We start from the raw sequence: 25,004 nt of genomic DNA, 5'->3' as shown, positions 1-25,004 counted from the left end.
GGTCTCCAAATCCTCCCTTCTTTTTCCTCCTGACCCTCCCTGCCTGTACCCACATTACTTCAACAGTCTGCTAATGCCTCTCTACCTCCAGTCCAAGCACCACAGCTGAATGGTTAGGAGAATCTGCTCTGGGTTCATACCGCCAGGGTTCACATCCAAGCTGTGACCTTGGAGAAGCACTTGGCGCTGTATCTAAGACATTAAAAGCGTTTAATAAATAAAGTTTAGTTGCAATTTTTATTATCATTGTTATTCACATTAGTATCTTTCTAAAGCCCAGATCTGATTTTATCTTTTCCCCTGCATTAAAGCCCTTTCATAACCCCTCATTGCTCTTCAGTTTGGCCTACCGGGCCTTCGATGACCTGAGACCTGCCACCCTCTCCAGTTTCATCTCTCACTGCTCCTACCTTTCACTCCATGCTGCAGTTCCAGTTGTGATTCCCTAAGTGCACTCTGCACATAGCCTTGTACTTTGTACCTGTTTATCCCACGAGACTTGGCTCCAAAGCCTTCTGCAGCCCTTCTCCGGGCATCACTGTGAGAGCCGTGCCTACCTTTCCACTAGAGCTGGGAATATCTCCACAATATCTCCCACCACAACCTCGCTCGTCTGTCTCTCATGAATTCATTTCACATTTTGTTCTGAGTCCCCAGCTGGGGACTGTGCTGGGGATACAAATAAAGCTTTGCCCATCCTTGAGATGTCCACCAACCAGAAGGAAGCATAGAGCCAACAGCTCACTGTATGTAAGTCAGGGTAGTGAGTAATAATATGATAAAAATAAGTGAGAGGGAACAATTAATTGTACCTTTAGTTTCAGAGATGTTTCACAAGGAAAGCTACAGTTAAACCAGGGTTCATGGATGAGGGCAAACCATATGGAAAGAGGGAGAAAGGAATTCCAAGTTCTGAAAAGGACAGACTCTATGGAGGTGATGGTGGAGTCTCTCCTTTAACCAGATAACGTTCTCTCAGTGCCTGCGTTTCTCCATCACCTGACCAGACTTGAAATGAGTGCTCGTTTGTCTCAGCATCACTACCCACCTCCCGGCCAGCATACACACAGAGCTAACTCCCCCGCACTCCAGCTGCGCCGTGCAGCTTGCCATGCCTTCCCTCCAGATCACAGCAGTCACACTGCTGCTCACACCCTCCCCTCTGGCAGAGACTCTCCGTCCCTCTTCTCCTAAACACTCCTTGTGACCCAACTCACAAAACCCTTCCGGCCCTCAACCACCCTGCGCAAAATTCTCTCTTTCTTCTCTGGGGTCCCATTACCTTCAGGCTCAATGATAGCACTTACCACATCAGGTAACTGTCGTTACCAATAACCCCCAGGCCTGGCTGTGACTTCGTGAGGGGCAGGCCCGTGCTGAACACAGAGCCTGCGTGAGGTCACACTCAGTCACTGCTAGTTGTTAGTCACTGCTAAGTAATCCATAATATCAAAAGATTCTTCTTTTACTCCAAATTAAGGAAGATTTTATCAAAATTCTAAAATAAATAAATATGAGTTTTTCTTTGCTTAAATAAATTCTGAATGATGCAGGTAATATCTTACATTCAGGATTTGATAAATGGGGATTAAACATACACATAAAGAAAAAATTGCCCTCTGGGCTGAGCTTAATGACCAATAGTTGATGAAGGAGATTAGGCCAGCCACGCGCAGTTTAGCCTCCTGACCTCAGGACTTCACACACCGCAGTCTGAAACCAGACAGACAGCCCATGCACAGGAGAGAGTGTTTAGCAATTTGATTGTGTTTACTGCAAGCTTTGATCCCTCAGCTTCCCTCACCGTCTGTGCAGTTCAGATTGGTATATACTATTTAAAAGGTGTTTAGATATAATAAATTATTCATTTAAAAGTATAGTTAAATGTACCCATATTTCTCATAACAAATTGGCTTTTGCATCTCATTTTAAACAAATCAAGCCTACTGAGAAATCCCCTGGCCTTTAACAGACAAAATTTTCAAAGTTTCTAACTTAGACCCAAATTCGATTAAAACAGTACTTCACAACTTATGTGAAAACCAAGCCACGAGTAGTGGATTTTGGAGGGTTTCTGTTAGGAGTAGCCCTCATGAGATTTCTTTTAAAAACTGGGCTACAGGCAGCCTTGGAAGGAGAGCTAGGTGTTAGTTACAATGGATTTTTAAGTGAATTTTATTCTGGTGAGGGATTTTGATTGGCTGTATCATGTATGGGTGGGTGTGTTTTAAGGGAAAGGAATAGTTACTAATGGAGATAGCGCCGTGTGATGACCAAAATATAGACTCCACATCAGCCAACCTCATCTCATGTCCCCGGTCTGCTGTTCACTGGCACAGTCACCTATAAAGTGGGGATAATGTAGAGCCTTCCTCACATTGGCATGATGAGAATTGATTGAGAACATAGAATGCATGTGTCCTGTGCCTGGCAGAGTCAGCTCAGGCTAACTGTGATCTACTCCTTCCCAAAGTTACTCCCCTCAAAGGGCCACTTGAGTGATCACAAAAGATTTTAGGACATTTCTCTTTTTTATGACCACTGAGGGTTATAAGGGTGGGCAAAGGTTCTCAAGTTGTTCTTGTTTTAATGTGAGCCTAACCATTAGAATCCACACCAACTACCTCAGACATTTACAAATAAATCATTTCATTATTTCATGATTTCTCCACCCCACCTCTAACCTACATTCATGTGCATGCTACTCTGTAAGCAGGTGCCCCAAAGCCACCATTCCTTCAAGTTAAGAATTCTCCTAACCTAATATGAAGTACATTAGTCCCTCAGCTTGTTTTTTTAAAAAAATCATATTCATCCATCAAATGGCACATTACAAAGCATATTTGGAGAAAATGAGGCAAAATGCACATAATGAAATTATAAGCATATGGTGAGGTTCTCTCATACAAGTTATTTATGATTTGATTAACCTTGCAACGTCATTGCCATTTTCATAGGTTTTATGTAACAACATGAAAATATTGTCTTTACCTTTTAACATGGAAGGATTCTCCTGTTCTTTTATTTAGCCTTTATTTCTCTCCCTCCCCCCCCCCCCAAATTTCTAGCAGCTTGATCATGGAAAAGCAAAGCTTCTTTTGTGCTAAGTGGTAGTTACTTTTATGTGAATGCTGGTTTTCCCAGCACTAGTGCATAGCAACAGCGCCACCACAAGGACGAGGTCCGAATTTCTGGGATCTGTTCCATTCCTTTGCTCATCAGCATATCAGCATCAGCGTTTTATATGATGATCACTGGCTGCTGCGTGTCCAATATATAATGTATAAGCATTTCAGGCTCTAATAGGTCTTAATTTGTTCTGATCTACAGATTCATTAACTTCTCAGCTGTCTTTAGGTGTAATGAGTTTTCTTTTAATCCTGAACTAAAAAGGTAAGTAGTTGATCGTGCTAAACTGCAGATAAATCAGACGAGCAGATGTCTTATGCCACTATAGAAATTTTATACAAAAACTGATATTAGAGGCAGTGTAATGGATGAGCTGTCAGGAGAGCATATTGAAATGTGCTAGTTGTTCTGTGTTTAGTGACTATGAAAGTCACCCCAAGAAATAAATTTTCTTCATTCTTAAAGTATTGTCTATTATATCTTATATTTGTCCCAATTCAGCAATGTAGCAAAGCTTATTTTCTTTCATTTTAAATATAGAATGGCATCATAAGAATGAAATCAAATGGTTTTAATTTATGGTAAGGAAGTAGTCTTATATTTCAAGTAAATGTATTTTGGGAGCACTATTTTTTTCCCTGACGTAAACTGAACTGAGTTTGCCATATTTCTTATTCAAAAACAAGTGTTCACCACTCCGGGTGGTTAAGTACTGGATTAAGTACTACACCCTAGGGGTGAGAAGGTAAACTGAAATCAGGCAGCCTGGCTTCAAATTGTGGCTCCACTATTTCCAGGCTGGCATCACCTTGGGTTAATGAGTCTGAAATTCCAGAGTCTGAATTATCCAGAGTCTGAAATTCCTCGTCTGTTAGATGGGTTGTTAATCTGTTTTATAAAATTACTGTGAGAGTCAAATGAGATAATATGTGTCCAGGATTCCACACAGAGTAAATGCTCAATAAATATCATTTACTGCCATTATCATGATTTTCATAATTATTTGCAGGTATTAATTGTTATTCCTTGGCTGCTTATAGTATTCTCTAAATATGACTAAATTTCCAAAATCAAAAAATCAATTTTATTTTTAACTGATGCTTTCAAATAATGTTGCCTAACTAGAAATAGTAGAAATGGGCTTATGCGTATATATCTATCATGTATAGATATAGAAACATCTGTGTCCACTCGTGGATAGGGACCTCTGGCTTCAGAAAGCCTGTCATATTCTCCCCACCCCTGTGTCCACCCTACCCTGGTCAGGGAGCTTTAGAAACCCTTAGGCACAGTCTCCTGTATTCTGACTTGGGCCTAGGACAACAAAAAGACCACATCCAGTGAGAGCTCTGCTGTTTCAAAGCAGCAAAGCAAAGTTATGGAAACTGAAATATCTTGAAAAAGCTCTTTAGCTGCATCATTCCCATAATCTCTTCCTGTCCCTGAGTCTGATTATGAAATTAGGAGACCCGTACAAAGAAAGGGAAGTGGGGCCACCCAATTTTGTATAGCACTCACTCCAGAGCAAGACTTGCATTCTTCCCCAACTGAGTCATCAGCAGCTGGGGTTTAGAAGTCAGTTTATAGCAGTTCCATGCATAAGTCAGAATGCTCTGCCGTGACACACTGTTATTAAATTTAAGTTGGTTATTGAGTCAAATATTTTGGAGTAACAACTCCATTAGTTTCCTTTTTTGATCCTCACCCAAGGATGTGTTTATTGAGAGAGGGAGAAAGAGAGAGAGAGAAGGAGAGAGAAACATCAATCTGAGAGACACCATTGATTGGTTGTCTCCCGTATGCATCCTGACTGGTGATCAAATCTGCAAACTGGATACGTGCCCTGACTGGAAATTGAACCCACAACCTTTTTGGTGTATGTGACGATGCTCTAACCAACTGAGCCACCCGGCCAGGGCCATTAGTTCTCAGCAGTACAAATTAAGTTGAGGAATCAGGTATTTCAGACCAAGTTCCATTGCCTGCAATTATTTTAAGTGAATATTTTTATTTACCTTTTTATCTATGTACATCTATAATTCTGCCTACTTTGAAGAGTGTCCACTAGTTATTTTTTGTTTTCTAACACCTAAAAATCATTACAAGTATGGATTTTTATTAATTGTACTCCTTTTTATTCCATGTGTTGTTGGATCTGTTTTATGCAAACGTGAGCGAACGTGGAAAGGGTCGGTCTGTGTCCTCTAAGTGACAGCTGAGTCACAAAAGAGACAGGGCTCTGGAGCCATTCTCCGGAGGATGGAGTGAGGCATTTGAAACAAGAGGGCTGGGGACAAGTATAAATAGAAATAATGGTATAAATAGAGAAAATAGAAATTTGGCTGAATATCAGGACTCTAGTGCTTAGAGTTATGGAAATGCCTCTGAAAGTCAAGGGGCAGCAGTCCATTCACTGGAAGCCTGGGTGCAGCTGAAACCCTGGAATACCAGTGAAGGTATTATCATTGGGACTGCTTCTGCCCCAGTGCGAGTTGGTCTGGGGAATGTGTTAAGCACTTTCATGCTAATCTTTTTTCTGCTGTGAAATAATAAAGCCTAAACCACAGAACTAAATTTCACTTGCAAATTGCTAAGTATTATTTCCCTAGTGAGGTCAAATATGTCTTATGACATGTTTTTCCTTCCACTGTTCTCCCAGCTGTTGTTTCTTATTACTGAAATGGTGATGCATTGATATTGGTTCAATTACCAAAGTATCTGACTACATTTAAATTCATGGTGCATCACAGATAGTTGCTAAGTGACTGTGATTATCATACAGGGTGTTTGGTTTAAATTAAAGGAACACTTCCAAGACATTATTTACAGAGGAAGACAGTTTACTCTAAAGAATTCCCACCACCCATGTCATTACTATTTTAGGACCAATTAAAATAAGGAGTATGTGGAAAATACGGAGTATGTGCTGTGTACAAACAAGCACCATGGCTGCACTGTTTTTCTCGGTTGCTGTCAGCACTGTGGGGTCACATTATGGGTGAGAAAACATTAACGCCAGCCCCATCGGGTAAGGAACTAACTGAAGCCCTTTAAATGCAATTTAAAAATGGATACCAAATGCCAGCTTGTAGTACCATGAGAACTTTAAAAATGGTTTCCATATTACAGTAACATTGCTGTTAATTACATAGGAAACACACTTTGAACTGATGTTGGAAAACAGAATTTGCTTCAGTTATAATGGAATTTCCTTCTTTTACAGAACAAATGAAATACATCGAGTCCCAGTGGAGGCAGGTTAAGGCTTACATGGGAGGTGGCTGTTTAGCTGTGTTTTGAAGTCGACAGAAACCCAAAGTTTTCTTCTGGAGAGAAAATTGAGATTTCACATTTCAGTTGGGTATCGGCATCACCTTTTTCAGTTCATTGATAAATCGTTGAGGCTTTATTATGCAGTTGGGGAAAGTGACCACCTTGACCCAAGATTTACATGTGTAATTCCATTAATACAACTGGAAGTTCTCCTTGCAAACTTACAGTGAGATACGAATATATATTCTCTATCCCCCAGTCTCTGGCTGTTGCCTATACTTCCTCTGCAGCACAAATTCCACAGGATATCTTGCTTTGCTTTGCTATTTCTGGAAATATCAACCAATGTTAATAGCATAAAATTCCACAAGGGAGGAGGATTCCATCCATGAACTTGGATTACACCGTAGATGTTATCTAGTCCAGTGACTGGCCATTAAAATAAGCTGTGTTTTCCCATATACATCACTTTGTTATTAGCTTGATTTTCCAAACAGCCTTCAACAATGTTATAAAATAATCCAAGCCTTTCTTGCAGATCGAGTCTTGGGGGGAAAAACTTACAGCAATGAGAGTTCCTATGAAAGTATATGTAAAAAGCATGATGCTAATTAGTTACAAATGTTTTGTCTCTTACAGCCTATTAACCAGGGTCGGCACTATCAGAAAGAAATGAATCCACCATCTCCTTCTAACCCCCGGTAAGAATCATTAATAACCTCACTTCTTTGCTTAAAGATTAGTTAGAAAATTGTGCTTTTTTCTTGGTTTCATGAAACTTTTTCAAAATGTCCAAACAACTTTCCAAAGTTGTTTTTTTTTTCAGAAGTCTTAGTTCAGTCTACTTTTCTTATTCAGACTGTGGTGTGGTGGCTAACAGCCTACCTAGGTTAAATAGCACCTCCACATCTTACTAGCTGTGGAACTTTGAGCAAGTCATTTAACACACATTCAGTCATAATAATTTCCTCGTGGTGCTATGGGGAGGATTGAATGAATTAATACATGAAAAATTGGTAGCACAATTCCTGGCATCTAGCAAACTCTCTCTAAGTATTTTTTTACATTACCTGGTACCTTTAAATTGATCAAAATAGCTTATACAAGTTAAAATGGATGTTGTCTTTTTTCATAATTTTGAAACTTCATGATCTCAAAATTATTTCATTATTTTTAAAATGTCATTGACATATGAGTCTTTTGTCAATATAGAAAATCTTCACTATTTCAGGTTCATTAGGGACAAGGAAATCTGAATTTCGTTTCATAATATATGTAATATATTACATATTACAATATTACAATATGTAATATTGTATGGCGTTCTAATAAATAGCTAAATAAGCTAGTCTATCTGTATAAAACAGTATTACTTTATTACTATTTATTATATACTATGAATTTATTAAAAGTCATTCTATCTTGAGCTTCACACACAAGGTCTTAGTTATTGTAATGCATCTCACTGTCTAAACGCATCTCATTATCAAGCTCTTTCACTTACACTATGGTTTGTCAAAAATGGACCGAAATACCAATGACAGCATCATAGCTCTGGTTCCAGAGTGAGATCTCTATTACAGTGTCTGAATTAGACTCACTGGTTGCACATATCAAAAAGAACTTAGCTGGCCCTGGTTCATATGGCTTAGTGGATTGAGTGCCTGCCTGCCTGCAAACCAAAGGGTTGCCAGTTCGATTCCCAATCAGGGCACATGCCTAGGTTGTGGGCCACATCCCCAGTAGAGGGTGTGCAAGAGGTAACAGTGATGTTTCCCTTTCTCCCTCCCTTCCTTTCTCTACTACTCTAAAAATAAATAAATAAAATCTTTTTAAGAGAAAAAAATTTTAGGTAGCCCTGGTGAGGTGGCTCAGTTGGTTGGAGCATCATCCCATATACCAAAAGGTTGTAGGTTTGATTCCCGGTCAGGGCACATAAACTTGTTCCCTTTGCTGTGCTTCATTCTTGCTGAGCACCAGCTTTCTCTGTTTCCCTGTCACATATGGCTGTCTGACAGCTCTTGGTTTACATATTACAGTTCAAAACGCATGCTGCATTGGCTGGCAGGCTATGTCTTAATCCATTTCCTACTTTCCAGGACAGAGAATATGATTGAGATAGTTTGGGCCAAGTAACCACTCCTGGTCTAATCTGCAGTGAACAGCAGATCAAAGCCCTGTAGGACTAACGTGCTGCCAGGAGACCACTTACACAGTTTGTCGGACTTTAATGGGGCCCAGAATATTCATGACATAGGTAGACTAAATTTTCTTTACCATCAATCAAAGTATTCCCGATCTATACACTTGATCTGGTCATTCTTTCATTTTATCTACTAGGGAGAATTGTCACTATCATAAATAGATACAAAAATAGGTTCAAAAATGAAATTGTAACATTAGTATATGTAAAATGCATTTTAACATAGTTAAAATTAATTATCTCTTGATGTGTCAGTATGTCGCTTGCAATCCTGCAGCTTATCTAGATTTGACTAACAAACCCTTTACCTATACATGAGTAAACTCTGAAGGTCACTGGAGATATAACTTTGGCCCAAATTATAGCAAAGTCAGAACTTACAGTCTGAACAAATGAAAGTGATAGTAAGACATGTTAAAAAGTGGAATCTTTTGTTTCAATAAAAGGAAAAAAGGACCCTAACTTTCATCCTAATACTGTTACTAACATAGTAAATGATCTCAGACAAGCCTCTCAGTCTGTTCAGATCTCATCTAATAATATAAACACCCTCGTGTATAGTAGAACAGATTTGAGTTACGTGATCTCAGGAGTCATTCCCAGCTTGGATCCTGAGACTTCAATGAGCCTCGCGGTAGGTTTCACACGTGAAAACCAGCTCCACTCTTGAAGGGAGCACTGCCCTCCGTAGAAAACATGCTTCATAACATTGGATGAGCCAGTTAATACTTGCACATGGTAGTATACGATGTTAAATTTCTCGTTTAAAATTCCATCTCAAATTCACTAACTAAAATTCACCCATTCACTAACTAAATTTGTAAATTCACCAACTGAAAGATAGTATATTTTATTTAACCAATTAAATGTTGATTCATTTAGGAAAAATTAACTTATGTTTTTACATAATAAAAGCCAAATTCTAAAGCAAAAAAAATAAAGTGCCATTAATCCCACTTGCCTGCAGCTTATCTACCAGTTTCTAGAGCATTATTAGGTAGCTGTTGAGAAAACCTGAAGATTACATGGTTTGGCTCTTGGCTCATAATTTTGGTGGCTTGGAGAATTGACAGAGATGCATTATTGGGCCATAAATTAAAAAGATGAGGTCAGCATAGATCATCATATAAAATGGGATAATTGAATCATGTAAGGCACATAATTTAACAAAATTGAAAGCTATGATTCTTCTTTAAATGTGTATTTATTATATTTCTTACAAATAGTATCCCATGTTTTAATTATGAAATATGAAACTTTAAAATTAAAAGTTAAAGTTAAGAGATAGTGATAATGAATATTAAAAAACATTTAAAAATAAAAGATCTAAGTCCACCCTCTTGGATAAACAGGCATCTGGCCTGAATCGTGGATTGAAAGTGGGGCACACGGAGGCTCTGAACCAAAAATAAAAGCTGGGGGGCTCTTGGCTTCCTGGGGTGATCGCGGCTGCGGTTGTAACAGCACAGACAGGATGGTCATGGGGACGTGCGCACACGCAGATCCATTGACAGGGGAGGAGGATGGCGCCTCTGGGAGGCGAGAAGGCGTGTTCGATTCAGTGAAATAAGTATCTGCAATATCCAGAGACCTAAGATTTTTGTAACTCATACCCACATACTAGGTCTGTCCGGAAAAAGTCCAGCCAGTATGAGTAGACTGAGAACGGTTTGCGCACCATCGATGTGGCCCGGCAGCAGAGGAGAGTGAGGTGGCACGCACACTCACACCTGGAGGGCAATGCTTGACACTGGGTAGACCCAGAGGGAAGACACAAAAGTAATCGCTTCCTGAGATGTTTATGTTTGTAATCTAGGAATTGAAATACACGTGGCTCACCACACCATAATCCCTAGCACGTCTAGATTTTCAACAAAGCCATCTTTCCTTGTAGTGTTAGGTGTGGGTGCAATATTTCCCACTGTTTTTCCCCAACATACTGACCGGCATGTTTAGGCAGCATCTCAAATACTGTGGCCCTTGCCTCCAGTGTCCACCCGCGCTGCCTCTGGGGCACTGACAGCCTCTGTGGCAAGGTGCAGATATGGCTCACATAATCTAATATAATTTAGAGACGTGTCGAGCAGGAGGAAACAATTTCACAATTCATTCATGTGGAGAAGTGTTTCCTAGGGTGTGAACTTACATGCTGCCAAACAGAGCAAAATGGATGCTGTTTGCAGTCTTAAATCATTTATTCTAAAATGCCTTCTGTTGGTCTCTGGGATTTAGAGCAGCCCTTAGGCACATCCACGTATGTGTTTATGCAGATTCTTCGGAACAGCTCAAGCTATTTCTGCTCAGAAGTGGATTTTATAAAATAAGCTGTAATTACGTTCTAGCTGTCTATTTATGTGGATGCGGTCGATAACCAGTCTTTCAAATGATGACTATTCGTGCTATTTTTTACAACTCATCAGAATATAGGGGGAAAAAGAGAGGGTCTAAGGCTCTGTAAGGTCCTAAATGTTTATGGAAATAAACAGCATAGAAAATAATTCTAGAATGCCCAATAATCAGTGGCATGGTTTTCTAAAGTGTTTGCTTTATGCTTTATCATTTATCTGTGTTTTTTAAAATGTCAGTACAGATTGTGTTAGGACCTGAATCCTTTGCAGCTTTGCCACATGTTTTGTGATATAAACATACTTATAACTATAATTATCTGATAAAGCCCCGCAGACTCTGACAAATGATTAATAGCCACTGACCTCAGTCCCTGCTGGCTCAGCTGGCCTGACTGAAGCAAGCTGGCCAGCCATCCTACCCTGCAAGCGTTGCTTGGGACTGAACACTGAGGCCTCATTTCTCGTTTCTCCCCAATTGTTGGAACTCAGCCTGATGGACTCAGTCTCCTCCATGGCGTAAGTCTCCTGCCCCACCAACACAAAATAGAGAAATATAAATAAATGAAATTAAGTGCAGAAGTTGCAAGTTGTGTTTCTCTTCAAGTGATTAAATTTGGATCATTTTAAAATAAGTAAGTTGGGGTTTTGACAAATACCTCCTTTGGAGCAGAACACAACAGAGTTTCCTAATTAACTGTGATAGATAGATAAATGACAGGTGATAGATAGATAACAAACCTGAGCCTGTGGTGCTGTTGCCTTCTTAAACTTAAGTGACTCCATCCCCCTTCTGCTCCCAGAGCAGTCTGCAGTCCAGTGGTCTAACCTTTTCAACAGGATTTAAAGACACCTGGTACAAACTCAACTGGGCCCCTTTTCCCCCAGTTAACAGCAAAGACCAGGCTCAGAATGGCTTCTCTAACCCTGCTCCAGAGAAAACTCAAGCTAAAGGCACCCTGGGAAGCAAACAAAATCACTCAAGAATCATCCTGCTTCTCACCCCTGACCACTCTGAACCCAGGGTCATGCCCTGCACAGCTTCAGGGGGACCATCCCCTTTGGCTTCCGTGGGACCCAACAATTCACCAGCAGTTGGGCAGCTGGTGGTCGCCTACCCCATCACTTCTCTTTCTCTAGTTTCGGCACTTGGCCTGGCCAGCCCACCTTCAGCCCTGATTCTGACCACTCATTTTACCAGGGCCAGTTAGCTCAGATGGCATGCCTGTACCAGTCACCCTGTCCCACACCTAACTAGCCATCCCCCCAGAAATCTGGGTGTCACCCCTGCCAACCTGGCCAATATTTTTTCTTCTCTGCTCTCTTTACTTGTTCATTCTGGCCATGCTGGCCTGGCCATCAGCTCTCCGGTGTCTCAGCCTAGCTGTCTGCCTGCTTTCCAACCAGGTCTCTCTTGGGCCACTGGGACCTAGCATCTCACTCTGAGCCTCCTTCTCCAGCTGTACTCCGTGAGAGAATCGTAAGCCATTAGGACCAGGGAAATACTCATCAATATTTTAGTTATCACATTTTCCAAAATTACAAACTCATGAAACCCATTCCCATGTGAGTGCCAGAGCAACAGATTGCACCTCTCCTCCACCTTCCCAAAGCTCCCGTGTCTGAAATGATGGATCCCTGAAGAATCCTAGCATTTTTAAATAGGATATTCAGCTTCTGCAATTATCCAGGCCTCCCTAGTCACTGTTACCCAGCCAGATGATGAACTCGGATTACCTTTGGCGTGGGGTCCAGGTAAAGAAAGTAATTACCAAAGCAATTATTTACCATTCTAACATTTTACAGTTTCAGCTTTTAATTAAAAGATTCAGCTTTCCCTCCTAGAGTAATGAGCACCTGTAAAAAGTCAAAGTACTAATTCCAGTTTATAACATTCACCTCTATCTAAGGGGGAGGCGAGGGAATTACAGGTTGAGGTCCAGGATAAGGACAGGAACCTAAGAAAAGGAAGATCATAATTATAGTTAAATGGCCACAGCCAGTCACATCCATAGACTTGCCGCCTCATCCTTCACTTTGTAACCTAATGCAGAGTAGCTTCCATTGTTGTTTAAACAAGGAGCCTCTTAAGCAGGACATGACTCAAGGGTGTTGCAGTATACACAGTCAGCAATGTTCAGTATTTTTAAAGCACCTACTATGTGCAGAGCATCTTGGAGAAATGCCTTTAGTGTGCCATTAGCAAACTTTCAGCCTCCCAGCATAGACAAGTCCTCACCACATGTCATCAAGGCAGCATATGACTGTTTTAGGAAAGGTGCCAAGAGGCCTGGGGCCTTGTCCCGAGCTGGCACAGAGAAATCGCAGCCTTTCCGACCCTTAGCCCTCACACACTCTGCTTTTGTTGATAGTTGGTTTTACCTCTTCCTAGCAATGCTTTTGTTTCTCTTGTTAATGAAAAACATTCCATTTTGAAATCGATTAAAGTTAAAATGTAATTTTTTACTCAAGCAATATGTTATGTTTACCAGAGTTCACAGCTGTGAAGAAATTTCGCTGATCATTACTGCTTGAAAACCCACTCAGTGTAATAACTTCTGGTCAAATGTCCAGCCTGTTCGACATGACTTGAAGGAAGAAAGGCAAACAACCTTTAAACCTTTAGCTGATTTGATTGGATTAACACTGACATTATTGTTCTATTGACTCTTTCTTGTCCATTGATTTTTAAAAGCCTTTAGTTCCCTTACCATTGATTAGGACAAATAAGATGCAGTTAGGTGCTCAGGACAAGAAAATGTGCCGTTGGGTGGTGGGTGTGTGCATGGGAAATGTGTACCTGTGTGCATGTGTGCTGAAATGAGACTGGTTAGAAGGCAGCTTCTCATTTAGCTGAAAACAATTTCTTCACTTATGACCTTTGAGGTTATCAATAGTGACCCTTAGTTTTATGATGTGAATACCTAGCTCCGTAACAAATGATGCCAAATGGCCATTGGTAGATGATGTGCTTTACCTCTTATTTAAGATGAAAAAACTGTCTAGAATTTTACATATTCTCATATTTTTCAGTTCTTCATTCTCTTTATATGCAGCATTTATAGACTAATAAGCAATGGGAACAAAGCAGGAAAGGAGGGAGGAGTAAAATACCTTCTGTTGAATTGATAGCAAACAATTTTAAACAGCAAAACCATTTACATTATCAAAATAGCACAGAACTGGAGCCTGAGATCTAGCCTGACCCAAGGTCAGTCAACATCATGATAAAAATGAAGGTCTTGGCTTAAAAAACATCACACAGTGGCCTTCATTACGCAGTGGGGTTTGTGCTAATGCAGCCCTGACTTTTGAGGGGAAAATTCATTCCTAAATTACTGGATGATATTTATTTATTTATTTCTTCTTTTCTTTTTTCTTTTTTTCTTCCTTTCTTTTAAATGGCATCTTTTTCTTTCTCCCTAGCGGTTGGAGGTGGCGTGCAACAATCTATTTACTGCCCTGTAGCATTAAAAGGAAATTCTGTTATGGTCAGAGTTTTGACTTGGCAAAGGGTGCAGTTACTTTTTATTTTATCATCTTCTTTCTTCCAACCTCTTTAACAGCACTTTTACTGAAACCTGAAAATGCCTACATGTTGGGAATATTATTAACTCACCTTAAGAGTCTAGAAAAGTTTTAGTTCCTCCTGCAGAAATAATGGAAGAAATGGGAAGCAAATAAGAACAACTACCCATGTCACATTCTCTAAATTTACTTGTGATTTTCTAAATTTCAGTGCTAGCAAAAAAAAAAGAAAGATGCAGCAAGGCGTACAGTAAATGAAGATATTATGTATTAGAGAAGGAATGAATCTGTCACTTTGACGAATTGTGAGGCGAGGAGCAGATTAACAGATTACTCATAGTCAGAAGGCAGAGCAGTGTGAAAAATGTGCAGGAAATGATAAGTGTGGGTTTGTGCTGATTTAATGATATTTTTAAACCACAATAACACTCTGGTACTATAATATAATAAAGTACTTTGTTTGCATTTTTAAATCATCAACATATTCCCAGTTTGACCTTAAAAACATTTCAAACCATTCTCTATTAAAATATGTAGCTTTCAAATTAGAAAAAGGTACCATGTAAGACATCACAGCAATGACCTTACAGAATATATTGCTGGCTTTNAATAGCATAGATGGTAGGTAGAAAATAGGTAGTGGGAGGGTGAGAATAGTGGGGGAAATATAGAATCCAAAGAACTTGAGACACGTGGTTATAAACTAAGGGGGGCAGAATGGTGGGGGAGGGAGGGTGCGGGTGGAAGGGATTGAAGGGGGGAATAGAACAACTGTAATGGTATAATCAATAAAATATATTTAAAAAAAATAAATAAATAAAAAATAAAAATAAAATCAGTTTTTTCTTAAACTAGTAATGGTAACACAAACTTTAATTCTGTTTTAAGCACACTAATACTTCATTTACTTTTTCTTTGGGCATTTAAATCACAACAAGAAATGACCTTCTGACAACCATTTCCAGGGAAACGCTTCATAGATATCACTGATTTGTCTTCATACTTTCATTGTAAGTTTTTGGTTTTGTACTTGAGATCATGGAGTGCTTATGAATAACAACTATATTTTCCCTCAGGTGGTAGAAAAAAGTAGTTCAAATTTGAATTGAGTACTCTGAGTCATAGCAAGAAATAAGGTGAATTACTTGTTTTATTTTGTTCTTACCAATATTATTAGAAAGCAAAAGTTCTTAAGTGTTTTACATTTTATGTAAATGAAATTGGGATTTGGATAACATACCTTTAGTTAATTTGACAAGGACAAACTGACATTGCCAAAAATTTTCAGAATAAAGTATCTATAATGTGTTTAAATGGGTTTTTCCTGTATCCTAATATTCAAAACCTGGTCCATGGCTTAAGTTGTTTCATATTACCTTCTCTTAGCTCACCAATGATGGCTTTACATAAAATTAGGTACAATGAAACTTGTAAGGGAATACAATATTACATTTTCTGTCTCAACACTCGTAACCCCAGTGCAAAGAAGCATACTAATACGGACTGCCCAGGGCTTGAGTCGCAGACATGGTTGTGGTTCAAATTGTGTTTTTCATATGTGATGAAGACTTTTACCAGAATTCAGCATGTTTTGTACATTTCCCCTCTCCTAATATATTCATACTCTCAATTTGGGGTAAGTAAATAAGCTAATGTAGAGAAGAATTCTTATCTTTTGGTAGAAATTCTGAAATGTATACAGCAAAAGGTGTTTACATGTTTTCTGGCTTCATTACATATTTATTGTCTGCAGTAGTTGTTAACATGATTTGCCAAATAGTCCAAGCAATCTCAATTCCAAGCTCATTGTTGAATTGCTCTTCTAAATCCGCTTGCTTTGGGTGGAGCTGGTTAGCCCAACTAGTTCCAGCCCGTGAATTGTGAGCAAAATCGCCTACGTTATAGCTGGTCTGGAGCACGTAACTGCAGGTATAAAGTTCTCTTCTCCTCTGCCAACAACCAGGAACATTAAAAGTAGCAGTTGTTTTGTAAGCCTGGTCACTGAATGAATGACCCTAATAAACAGAGTTCCCCTGCTCATCTTTTATATACATTTATCATGAGCAAGAAATAAACTTTTATTGTTAAGACACTGAAATTTGGGGTTGTTTGTTTCCAGGTATAAGCTAGCCTTATTCTGACTTACATAGTTACTAGCTATGACATTGACTGTATTTTGTCAATGTGAATGAGGAATTTTATCTATTTTAATATATGAAAGTTTGGAAATTGGTTAAATGGTTGAGCCCAGAATGTCATTCATTGGCATATAGAAGAGTAACTGGTTGTAGGAAGTACCATAGTGCACTGGTTAAAAGCACCATCTCTGGAACCAAAATGCCACATTTGTATCCTTGTGAAATTACCTCTTCAACCCTCAGTTAAGTTAACTAAAAAAATAGGGGTTACACTCAGTTTAACTAGTGTAACTGTAAGGATTAAGCGAGGAAGTGCGGGTAAAGAGGTTTGCACAAGGCCTGACGTACATGTTTTTATTAAATGGAAGAGAGCGGTGATAGTGGTGGTGGTAGGATATTAACAGGAATATCAGAAATGAAGTCATCCCCCAAGAGATCACACTTGGAAGAATCAAAGAACCCTAGAGAGTCTGAAGAGATTATACAGATGATTTAACCCAGCATCCCTTCCAAAGTCTCTTTCCACGTCTTGGCCAGGGAGGCAGGCTGAATGTAGCACAAGACCGGCAGTTCATTACTGAGCATTCCTTACACTGAGTCGGCATGGCCTCCTTATACTTCTTCCTGCTGGTCCTAGCTGTCTTTCCAGAACAGTGATTTGAATCATCACTCCTTCACACAATGCCCCCTTAACATTTTTGAATATTGCGTCTTGGTTGTTCCATTTTCTCCTTCAGTCCATCATTTCTCCAGCCTCAAGTCCACTCTGCCATTCCCGGTCCCAGCACAGGCCAACCTGCCTTCCTTTGGATACTCTGAGTTTATCAAATTGCGGTTGTCTAAATTGAACAAGATAACCAGATAGTTCGGTCAGTCTACAATTAGACCTTTGCCCAGGACACTGTGTCTGTCGGTATAGCTTGAATCACACTTGTTTTTTTAGTACCCGTATTGCACTAAGGGCTTATCTCTGGCTTTTGGTCACCTAAAACTATCACCCTCTTTCTCCAGGACCATTCCTAGAGTCCCCTGAGTGGTCTCCCTGCATCCACATGTGCTTTTTCACCACAGCCAGGGTCCATTCCCCACAGAGCAGCCAGCGTAACCTTCTTTAAACACACATATGACTGTGATAGCCTCATATTAAGACCCTCCGATGGCTTCCCACTGCTCAGAGGATAAAGACCAAAACCTTTCCATGGCCTTCGAGGCTTGAGTGGTTTGGCACATGCCCACTGAGCCGTCCCTGTTTGCCTCTGGAAATTTGTGCTTCAGCCACACTGGCCTCCTTTCCACTTTTCAAAACTGTCTCCCGTGGAGCCTTTGCCCATTTTCTCCTCTCCCTAGAATGTTTCCCCCTACCTTACTTTCCACCTTGCCTGGTTGATACCTATTCATTTTATTAGACTTCCTGTCAAGCATCATTTCCCTGAGGGAACCCCGGAGTTCCTATTCATGTATTCTCATAGCATTAATTAACTTCACAGCACTTACACATTTCCGTGTGATTACCTGACTGATGTTGGTCCACCCTCCACACTCTAAGCTCAAAAAGAACAACGTATCATTTTTGCTCATCATTGCATTTGTGTCAGGATCTGACACAAAGTTGGATCTTGGTAAATACTCATGGAATAAATATTGGTGTCTGAACCAATTTACTTGACAAGATCATTGTGAATCTCAGTTCTGTCGTCCAGCCTGTTCTGTCTCTCACCCGAGTGTCTGCATAAATTCGAAAAGCACACTCACTGTCCCTGCTGGACACTCATTACAACCTTAATAGATCATAGCAGACTATAAAGCCCTTCAGGCCTCCATTAAAGGCCTTCCACCATATTAATATTGATCAACAGCCAATTTGAAGTGATGTGATTGTAGGAGAAGAAAGACAAGCTTTTTTCTCCATCGTCCTAGGTTCTGTGGCTGGGCCCTGAGAGTTAAGCTGACAAAAAGCAGATTAAAAAGAAAAGCATACAAATTTTACTTATGTTTGCAGCACTCATATCTGTGAGAGAAACTCACTGATGAGTAACTCAAAGGAGTGTTTAAAACTTGGAGCTTATACAGCATCTTAAAACAGAGCAATAAACTTGTAGAAAAGTGACAAGACCAAGACAGTGGGGTTGGCTTTTGTGGATGGCCGGCTGTGGGAGGATAAATACACGGAGGAAAACAGTGAGAGGTAAGAATTATATTAGTAAGGTTTGTTCTGTAGACTCTCTTTGTGCTGTCTCTGGGCTGATAAGAATCTTCAGTGACTGAGTTGTACCCTGTACCAAAAAGGGCACCTTCCTCATGGGAAATTTTATGTGCTGCTTTTAGGTGGAAAGGGGGAGGTCAGAGAGCCCTTCCTGAATCTACTGTTTCTGAAGTGACTTCTGTTAAAAATAATCTGTCAAAGCAGCAAAATTTGGGATAGCACATGTAAAACCCTTATGTGATGTCTCTAAATTACTTCACTTCACAAACAATCTGATTCTAACATACTTTTAGTGCATAATAATTCAATCATTGCATGTGATTTCTGGGATGTTAGGATTCACATTCACGTGCAGTTACGCCCCACCCTTTGTCCAATGCAGACACTGCCAGTGGATCGCAATCTTCTTGCCCTTTGAGCATCACTGTAAACTTATAAACCTTCTCAGTAAGGTACTCCAGGTAGTACTATATTGGAATTAGTGAGTGATTTATAATCACATTAGCATGTGATGTACAATCTCTTTGAGCTAATATTTTTATTATTGCTTTGGTCAGCTAGGTTACTGAATGGACTCTATTCCTAGCCCTACAGGACACTCCCTACCCTTGAGACTATCGCCTTGCTGAGATCTCCTCCTCCAAAAGTCACCCTCTTCTGTACAACCTCCCTTGACTAAAGTGAGATTAGTTAGGACTGCTCCTTCTCCACAACCCTGACTCAGCTCCCACATCAACCATAATTAAAATCCTACAACATTAAGTGATAGGCATAATATATTTTTAAATTAAATTATATAAATTCTGCCTCTGGCAATGGCAGACTTAGTTGTTTCACACCAAACTCCCCTCTGAGAGCAACCAGAAAAGCCAGACAGCATGTCAAAGTTGTCTGACTGAAGTCATGGGTGACCTTCCAGGGCAGTGACAGCTCTCAGAGCCTTGCTGCGGAAGGGGAAGGGAGGGGAGGGGGGAGGGGAGCCAGAGAGGCAGCCTGCACCTTGGGCCACTTTTCTCGGGAAAAATTCCAATTCAGAAAGCAACAGCAGCTGAGAAGCTGAGCATAGCCTTCGACGGTTTTTTGAATTTAAGGGACAAAAATTGCAGTTCAGGACCTATGAAGAGATGAGACCATAGTAAGTTCTAGACTGTTGTTTCAAAAGGGTTAACTCGAAATAGACCAGGTCTGTGGAGGAATTGAGACAGGTTTGTTTTGAAACATCCTAACTGCTGATGGTCCTGTGGCCCACCCCTAAGTACCTGCAGAGCGCAGGAACCGCATCTAGAGAAAGAAGACGTCATCTAGAGCTGCTGTCTGGCAGAAACAGCATGCGAGCCACCTATGTAATTTAAACTTTTCTAGTAACCACATTAAAAATTTTTTAAACAGGTAAAATTAATTTTAATAATATATTTATTTAACCCAGTATGTCGAAAATATTAATCACTTTAACATACAATTTGTGGGAGGACAACTTTTTCTCTTCCAGCCTAGGTTTGAGCAATGGGTATGTGGGTTTTTTTAAATTATCATCCTATTTTTTTAAATTGTTGTTCAAGTACAGTTGCCCCCATTTTCCCTCCACCATTCTCCCCCACCTCACCCACCCCATTTCCCACCCTCAGTCCTACCCCCTTTGACTTTGTCCATGGGTCCTTTATACATGTTCCTTGATGATACTTCCCCTTCTTTCCCCTGTTATCTCCCCTCCCCTCTCCCCTTTGTTACTGTCAGTTTGTTCTTTATTTCAATGTCTCTGTTTATATTTTGCTTGATTGTTTGCTTTGTTGATTAGGGTCCACTTATAGGTGACATCATATGGTATTTGTCCTTCACTGCATGGCTTGTCTCACTCAGCATAATGCTCTCTAGTTCCATCCATGTGGTCTGAAAGGGTAGGAGCTCCTTCTTTCTTTCTGCTGCATAGTATTCCATTGTGTGAATGTATCAGAGGTTTTTAAAATATATTTTATTGATTATGCCATTACAGTTGTCCCATTCCCCCCTTCATTCCCCTCCACCCTGCACACACCCTCCCCCCATCCCCCCTTTAGTTCATGTCCATGTGTCACAAGTTCTTTAGATTCTATATTTCCCATACTATTCTTCTCCTCCCTCCTGTCCATTTTCTCCCCACCATCTATGCTACTTAGTCTCTGTACCTTCTCCCCATCCCGTCTCCTCCCACTCCCCTGTTGCTAACCTTCCATGTGATCTCCATTTCTGTGGTTCCGCTCCTATTTTAGGTGTCTGCTTAGTTTGCTTTTGTTTTAGGTGTGGTTGTTAATAACTGTGAGTTTGCTGTCCTTTCATTGTTCATGTTTTTTATCTTCTTTTTCTTAGATAAGTCTCTTTAACATTTCATGTGATAAGGGCTTGGTGATGATGAACTCCTTTAACTTGACCTTATCTGAGAAGCACTTTATCTGCCCTTCCATTCTAAATGAAAGCTTTGCTGGATAGAGCAATCTTGGATGTAGGTCCTTGTCTTTCATGACTTGGAATACTTCTTGCCTATAAGGTCTCTTTTGAGAAATCAGCTGACAGTCTGATGGGAACTTCTTTATAGGTAACTGTCCCCTTATCTCTTGCTGCTTCTAGGATTTTCTTCTTCATTTTAATCTTGGGTAATGTAATTATGATGTGCCTTGGTGTGCTCCTCCTTGGGTCCACCTTCTTTGGGACTCTGAGCTTCCTGGACTTCCTGGAAGTCTATTTCCTTTGCCAGATTGGGGAAGTTCTCCTTTATTATTTTTTCAAATAAGTTTTCTACTTGTTGCTTTTCCTCTTCCCCTTCTGGTACCCCTATAATTTTGGATGTTGGAATATTTAAAGATGTCCTAGAGGTTCCTAAGTCTCTCCTCATTTTTTGAATTCTTGTTTCTTCATTCTTTTCTATTTCGTTGTTTCTTTCTTCCTTCTCATCCATTCCATTCATTTGAGTCCCAGTTTTCCATCACTATTGGTTCCCTGTGCATTTTCCTTCATTTCACTTATTGTGGCTTTCATTTTTTCATCTAATTTGCTTCCAAAATCAATCAGTTCTGTGAGTATACTGATCACCAGTATTATGAACTATGCATCTGATAGGTTGGCTATCTCTTGGTTGCTTAAAAGTATTGGCTCTGGGGCTTTGATTTGTTCTTCTGTTTGAGCCATTTTTGGTCAGGTCGCACCCATTATGTGTGAGGGGTGGAGACTTAGGTGTTCACCAGGGCAGGGCAACCTAGTGTCTGGGTTGTGATGTTGTATGTGGGGGCAGGGTCAGAGAGGGAACAATGATGCTTGCTCCTTCCTCTCTCGGAGTTTAGTACCCTCTGCCACTTCCCACCCTTCTGGTGCTAGTGCCCAAGTGGGTGGGCTTGTGTACATTCTAGGACTCTGTGGGTCTCTCCAACGAATTCTCCTGTGAGGCTTGGAGTCTCTCCCAGCACCTTTTCAATCGGTGCTTTTAGGCATTATTTTCTGGCACTGGTCTGTCTTGCTGCACATTTTTGCCTGGTTTATCTGAGCATGAATGTATGACTGCGGTCAGCCAACCGCCTTGCACACGCTGTGCTCATTTCCTCCCCAAATCCGGGTTCTGCTAGCCCCTGCCACCTGCACTCCTGGGTCTGGCAGCCACCACCTTTTCCTGCCACGGGTGGCTGAGTCCACCCCTCTTACAGGTCTGGTGGAATGGTTGTCAGACTTCTGTACAGTTCAATTTTCTGCCTGTTCTGGTTGTGTTTTTGTTTCTAAATCTTTATTGTCCTTAATTTTGGTTTCACAGTGTTTCCACCTACGCCTCCATCTTGGCCAGAAGTCCTATTTTGTACCCTAGTTTTTTGATCCACTCATTTACTGATCCACTCACTTGGCTACTATAAATCATGCTGTATGTGGGTTTATAAATTAACTGAGAGCAAATTGACAGGAGAAAAGTTTTATTGCAGTGCACGTGGAAGCATCTGTAAGGAGTGGCCCTCTGAACAGCCAGGGGTAAGGGTTTATACATCAGCTTAATAAATGGGGTGGAAGAGTAGAGCTTCAGTGGAAAGGATGGAAGGTTCTTATAAGGCTTGTTTATTTCTTGAAATGTTCAGTGGCTAAGGTCAGTTGTGGGAACTTTTCCAGGGTGTGGTTTTACAGGAGCTGATTTTTTAAAAGCTCTGCTGTAGTTAGACATGGGAATTTCAGATAAGATTTTTTTTCTGCACCTGGTACTTACCTAAATGTTTTCAGTTAAAAGTGATCTTTACACTATTCTGGTTGTTTGTTGGTCCCTTCATATTCAGTTTAAAATACGGAACCAATGAGATACTTTACTTTTTGTAAAGTCCTTGGAATCCAGTGTGTGTGTTATATTCATAGCTCGACTCAGACCAGCTGCATTTCAAGTGCTCAGAAGCTTTATGCCTGCCCGGGTGAACAACCCAGTACTAGAAGGAACTTCAAAGAATAGCCTTATGGCCTTGAGGTAGGAAAAGATTTCCTAAGCAAGTCTCAAATTTAATAAAGGAAAATATTGATTAATTGGACTATATTAAAATTAAGAGTTTATTAAAAGACACTGCCTAAGAAGGTAAAAAGGCATGCCACAGAGTAGAAGAAGAAATATACTGTGATTGCATTATACCCCATTACATGGCTGATATATACAATATCAGTAAGTTTGTCGAGGATATGGAAGAAGTAGAGTTGTCCAGCGCTGCTGGTGGGAGTGGAAATCAACACAGTACTTTGGAAAACTGTTTTGGTAGTATCTGTATAAGCTGAACATAATGTATCCTTTGACCCAACAGTTACCCTCCTAGATACATGACCAACAGAATGCATACATATGTGTACCCCAAAACATATAAATTGTGGGGACTCACTCAGACCCCCAGAGTTGATATAAAGATGATTTTACAGTGAAAAGATCTGAGCTACAAAAAATGCAGAAAGCTTATCTGAACTTCCCTTATCTGACTAAAGCAGGGCCTCCCAAAAATGCAGACTGCCCATTCCCATTAGCAGCAAAAACATCAATAGAACCATCCATACCTTCCCTCCAAAGACCTAAATATACCCGCTTTGTGAAGCTCATATGTAAACTTCTAGCTCCTCAGTGAGTTACTTATTCTGAGCAACTCCCAGGTGCACTCCCAGTGTGAATAAAGTGTCTTTTCGCCTGGTAATCTGCCTGTCGTCAATTTACAGGCCCCCAACCACTGTACTCAAGCAGAAAGGAAAAAAAGTTCTTCCTCCCAATGTAAACATATCCGTGACAGCTCCAAATGAGAAACAGCCCAGTCCCCTCCAGTCACCGAGGGCATAAGTAAATTGCCAAATAGTCACACAGTGGAATGCTATTTACTTTCAAAAACATGGATGAATTTTACAAACGTAATGTTCGGGGAAAGAAGGCAGAGAGCCAAGGGAGCCACACTGTATCCTTCCACTCACACCAAGTTCAGAGGCAGGCTGACTCGTTGGGAGTGTTAGAAGTAGCCATCCGCAGCTGTACACCTGAAACTTATGTAATGTTATTAACCAATGTTTCCCCAATAAATTTAATTTTTTTAGATGTCTCTATGTGAGCTGCTTTGGGGGAGAGAGAGTATAATATCAGGGGGAGGAGTAAGCAAAGGTTCTATTCTCGGCTCAGGTGATGGCTGTGGTCACTTTGAAACCGTTCATTGAGCTATACATTCATTATGTGTGCACTTTTCTACGTGTATGTCACACTTTAATAAAAGAATTTATCAATAATGTAATTCTTAGTCTAATATAGTCACTCTGCTCTTTCTGGTATTTTAGCATTTCTGTATCTTTCTCCCTTGTTTATAATTTAGCATGTCAGCTTTCTACAGAATAAATGCCATATTTAGGGTGAATAGCAGCTGCAGTAACACCATGAATAATTATGATGATGGTGGGGGGTTGGTGATGTGAGAGAATTACTGCCCTCCTTGGCAGCCCAATTTACTCGCTAGAGAATGGTCCCTGCAACAAAAGAATTCTGATTATTTCCTCCCAATGTCTTAAAAATAGCATTTTACCATCATATTTATTCAAAAGTCCGTTTATCATACACATCAGCGTTCTAACACATATTTTTCATTAACTGCAGTGCTACAATTAACACACCCTGAGACTGCTAGGGAATAAATCTAGTCAACTAAAGATCCTGTCAACTTTCTCCAGTTCTTTATTTTCTG

General features: G+C 40.3%; 1 protein-coding gene across 4 annotated transcripts in view; it reads left to right on the top strand.

The window, feature by feature from the left end:
- Positions 1 to 25,004, top strand: part of CFAP20DC (CFAP20 domain containing) — a 255,270-nt gene that overhangs the window by 200,347 nt on the left and 29,919 nt on the right. For all 4 annotated transcript variants that reach the window (XM_037040809.1, XM_037040810.1, XM_037040811.1 and 1 more), the window contains one exon: positions 7,042 to 7,103. In XM_037040809.1, the coding sequence (XP_036896704.1) occupies positions 7,042 to 7,103 (62 nt within the window). The remainder of the gene's footprint in view (positions 1 to 7,041; positions 7,104 to 25,004) is intronic.

The sequence above is a fragment of the Sturnira hondurensis genome, unplaced genomic scaffold (assembly GCF_014824575.4).
Source record: "Sturnira hondurensis isolate 20B ecotype Veracruz unplaced genomic scaffold, ASM1482457v3 Scaffold0002840, whole genome shotgun sequence".
In the NCBI taxonomy this organism is placed as follows: domain Eukaryota; kingdom Metazoa; phylum Chordata; class Mammalia; order Chiroptera; family Phyllostomidae; genus Sturnira; species Sturnira hondurensis.
Note: the sequence above shows the minus strand (reverse complement) of the source record. Positions and strands in the feature narration are given on the sequence as shown.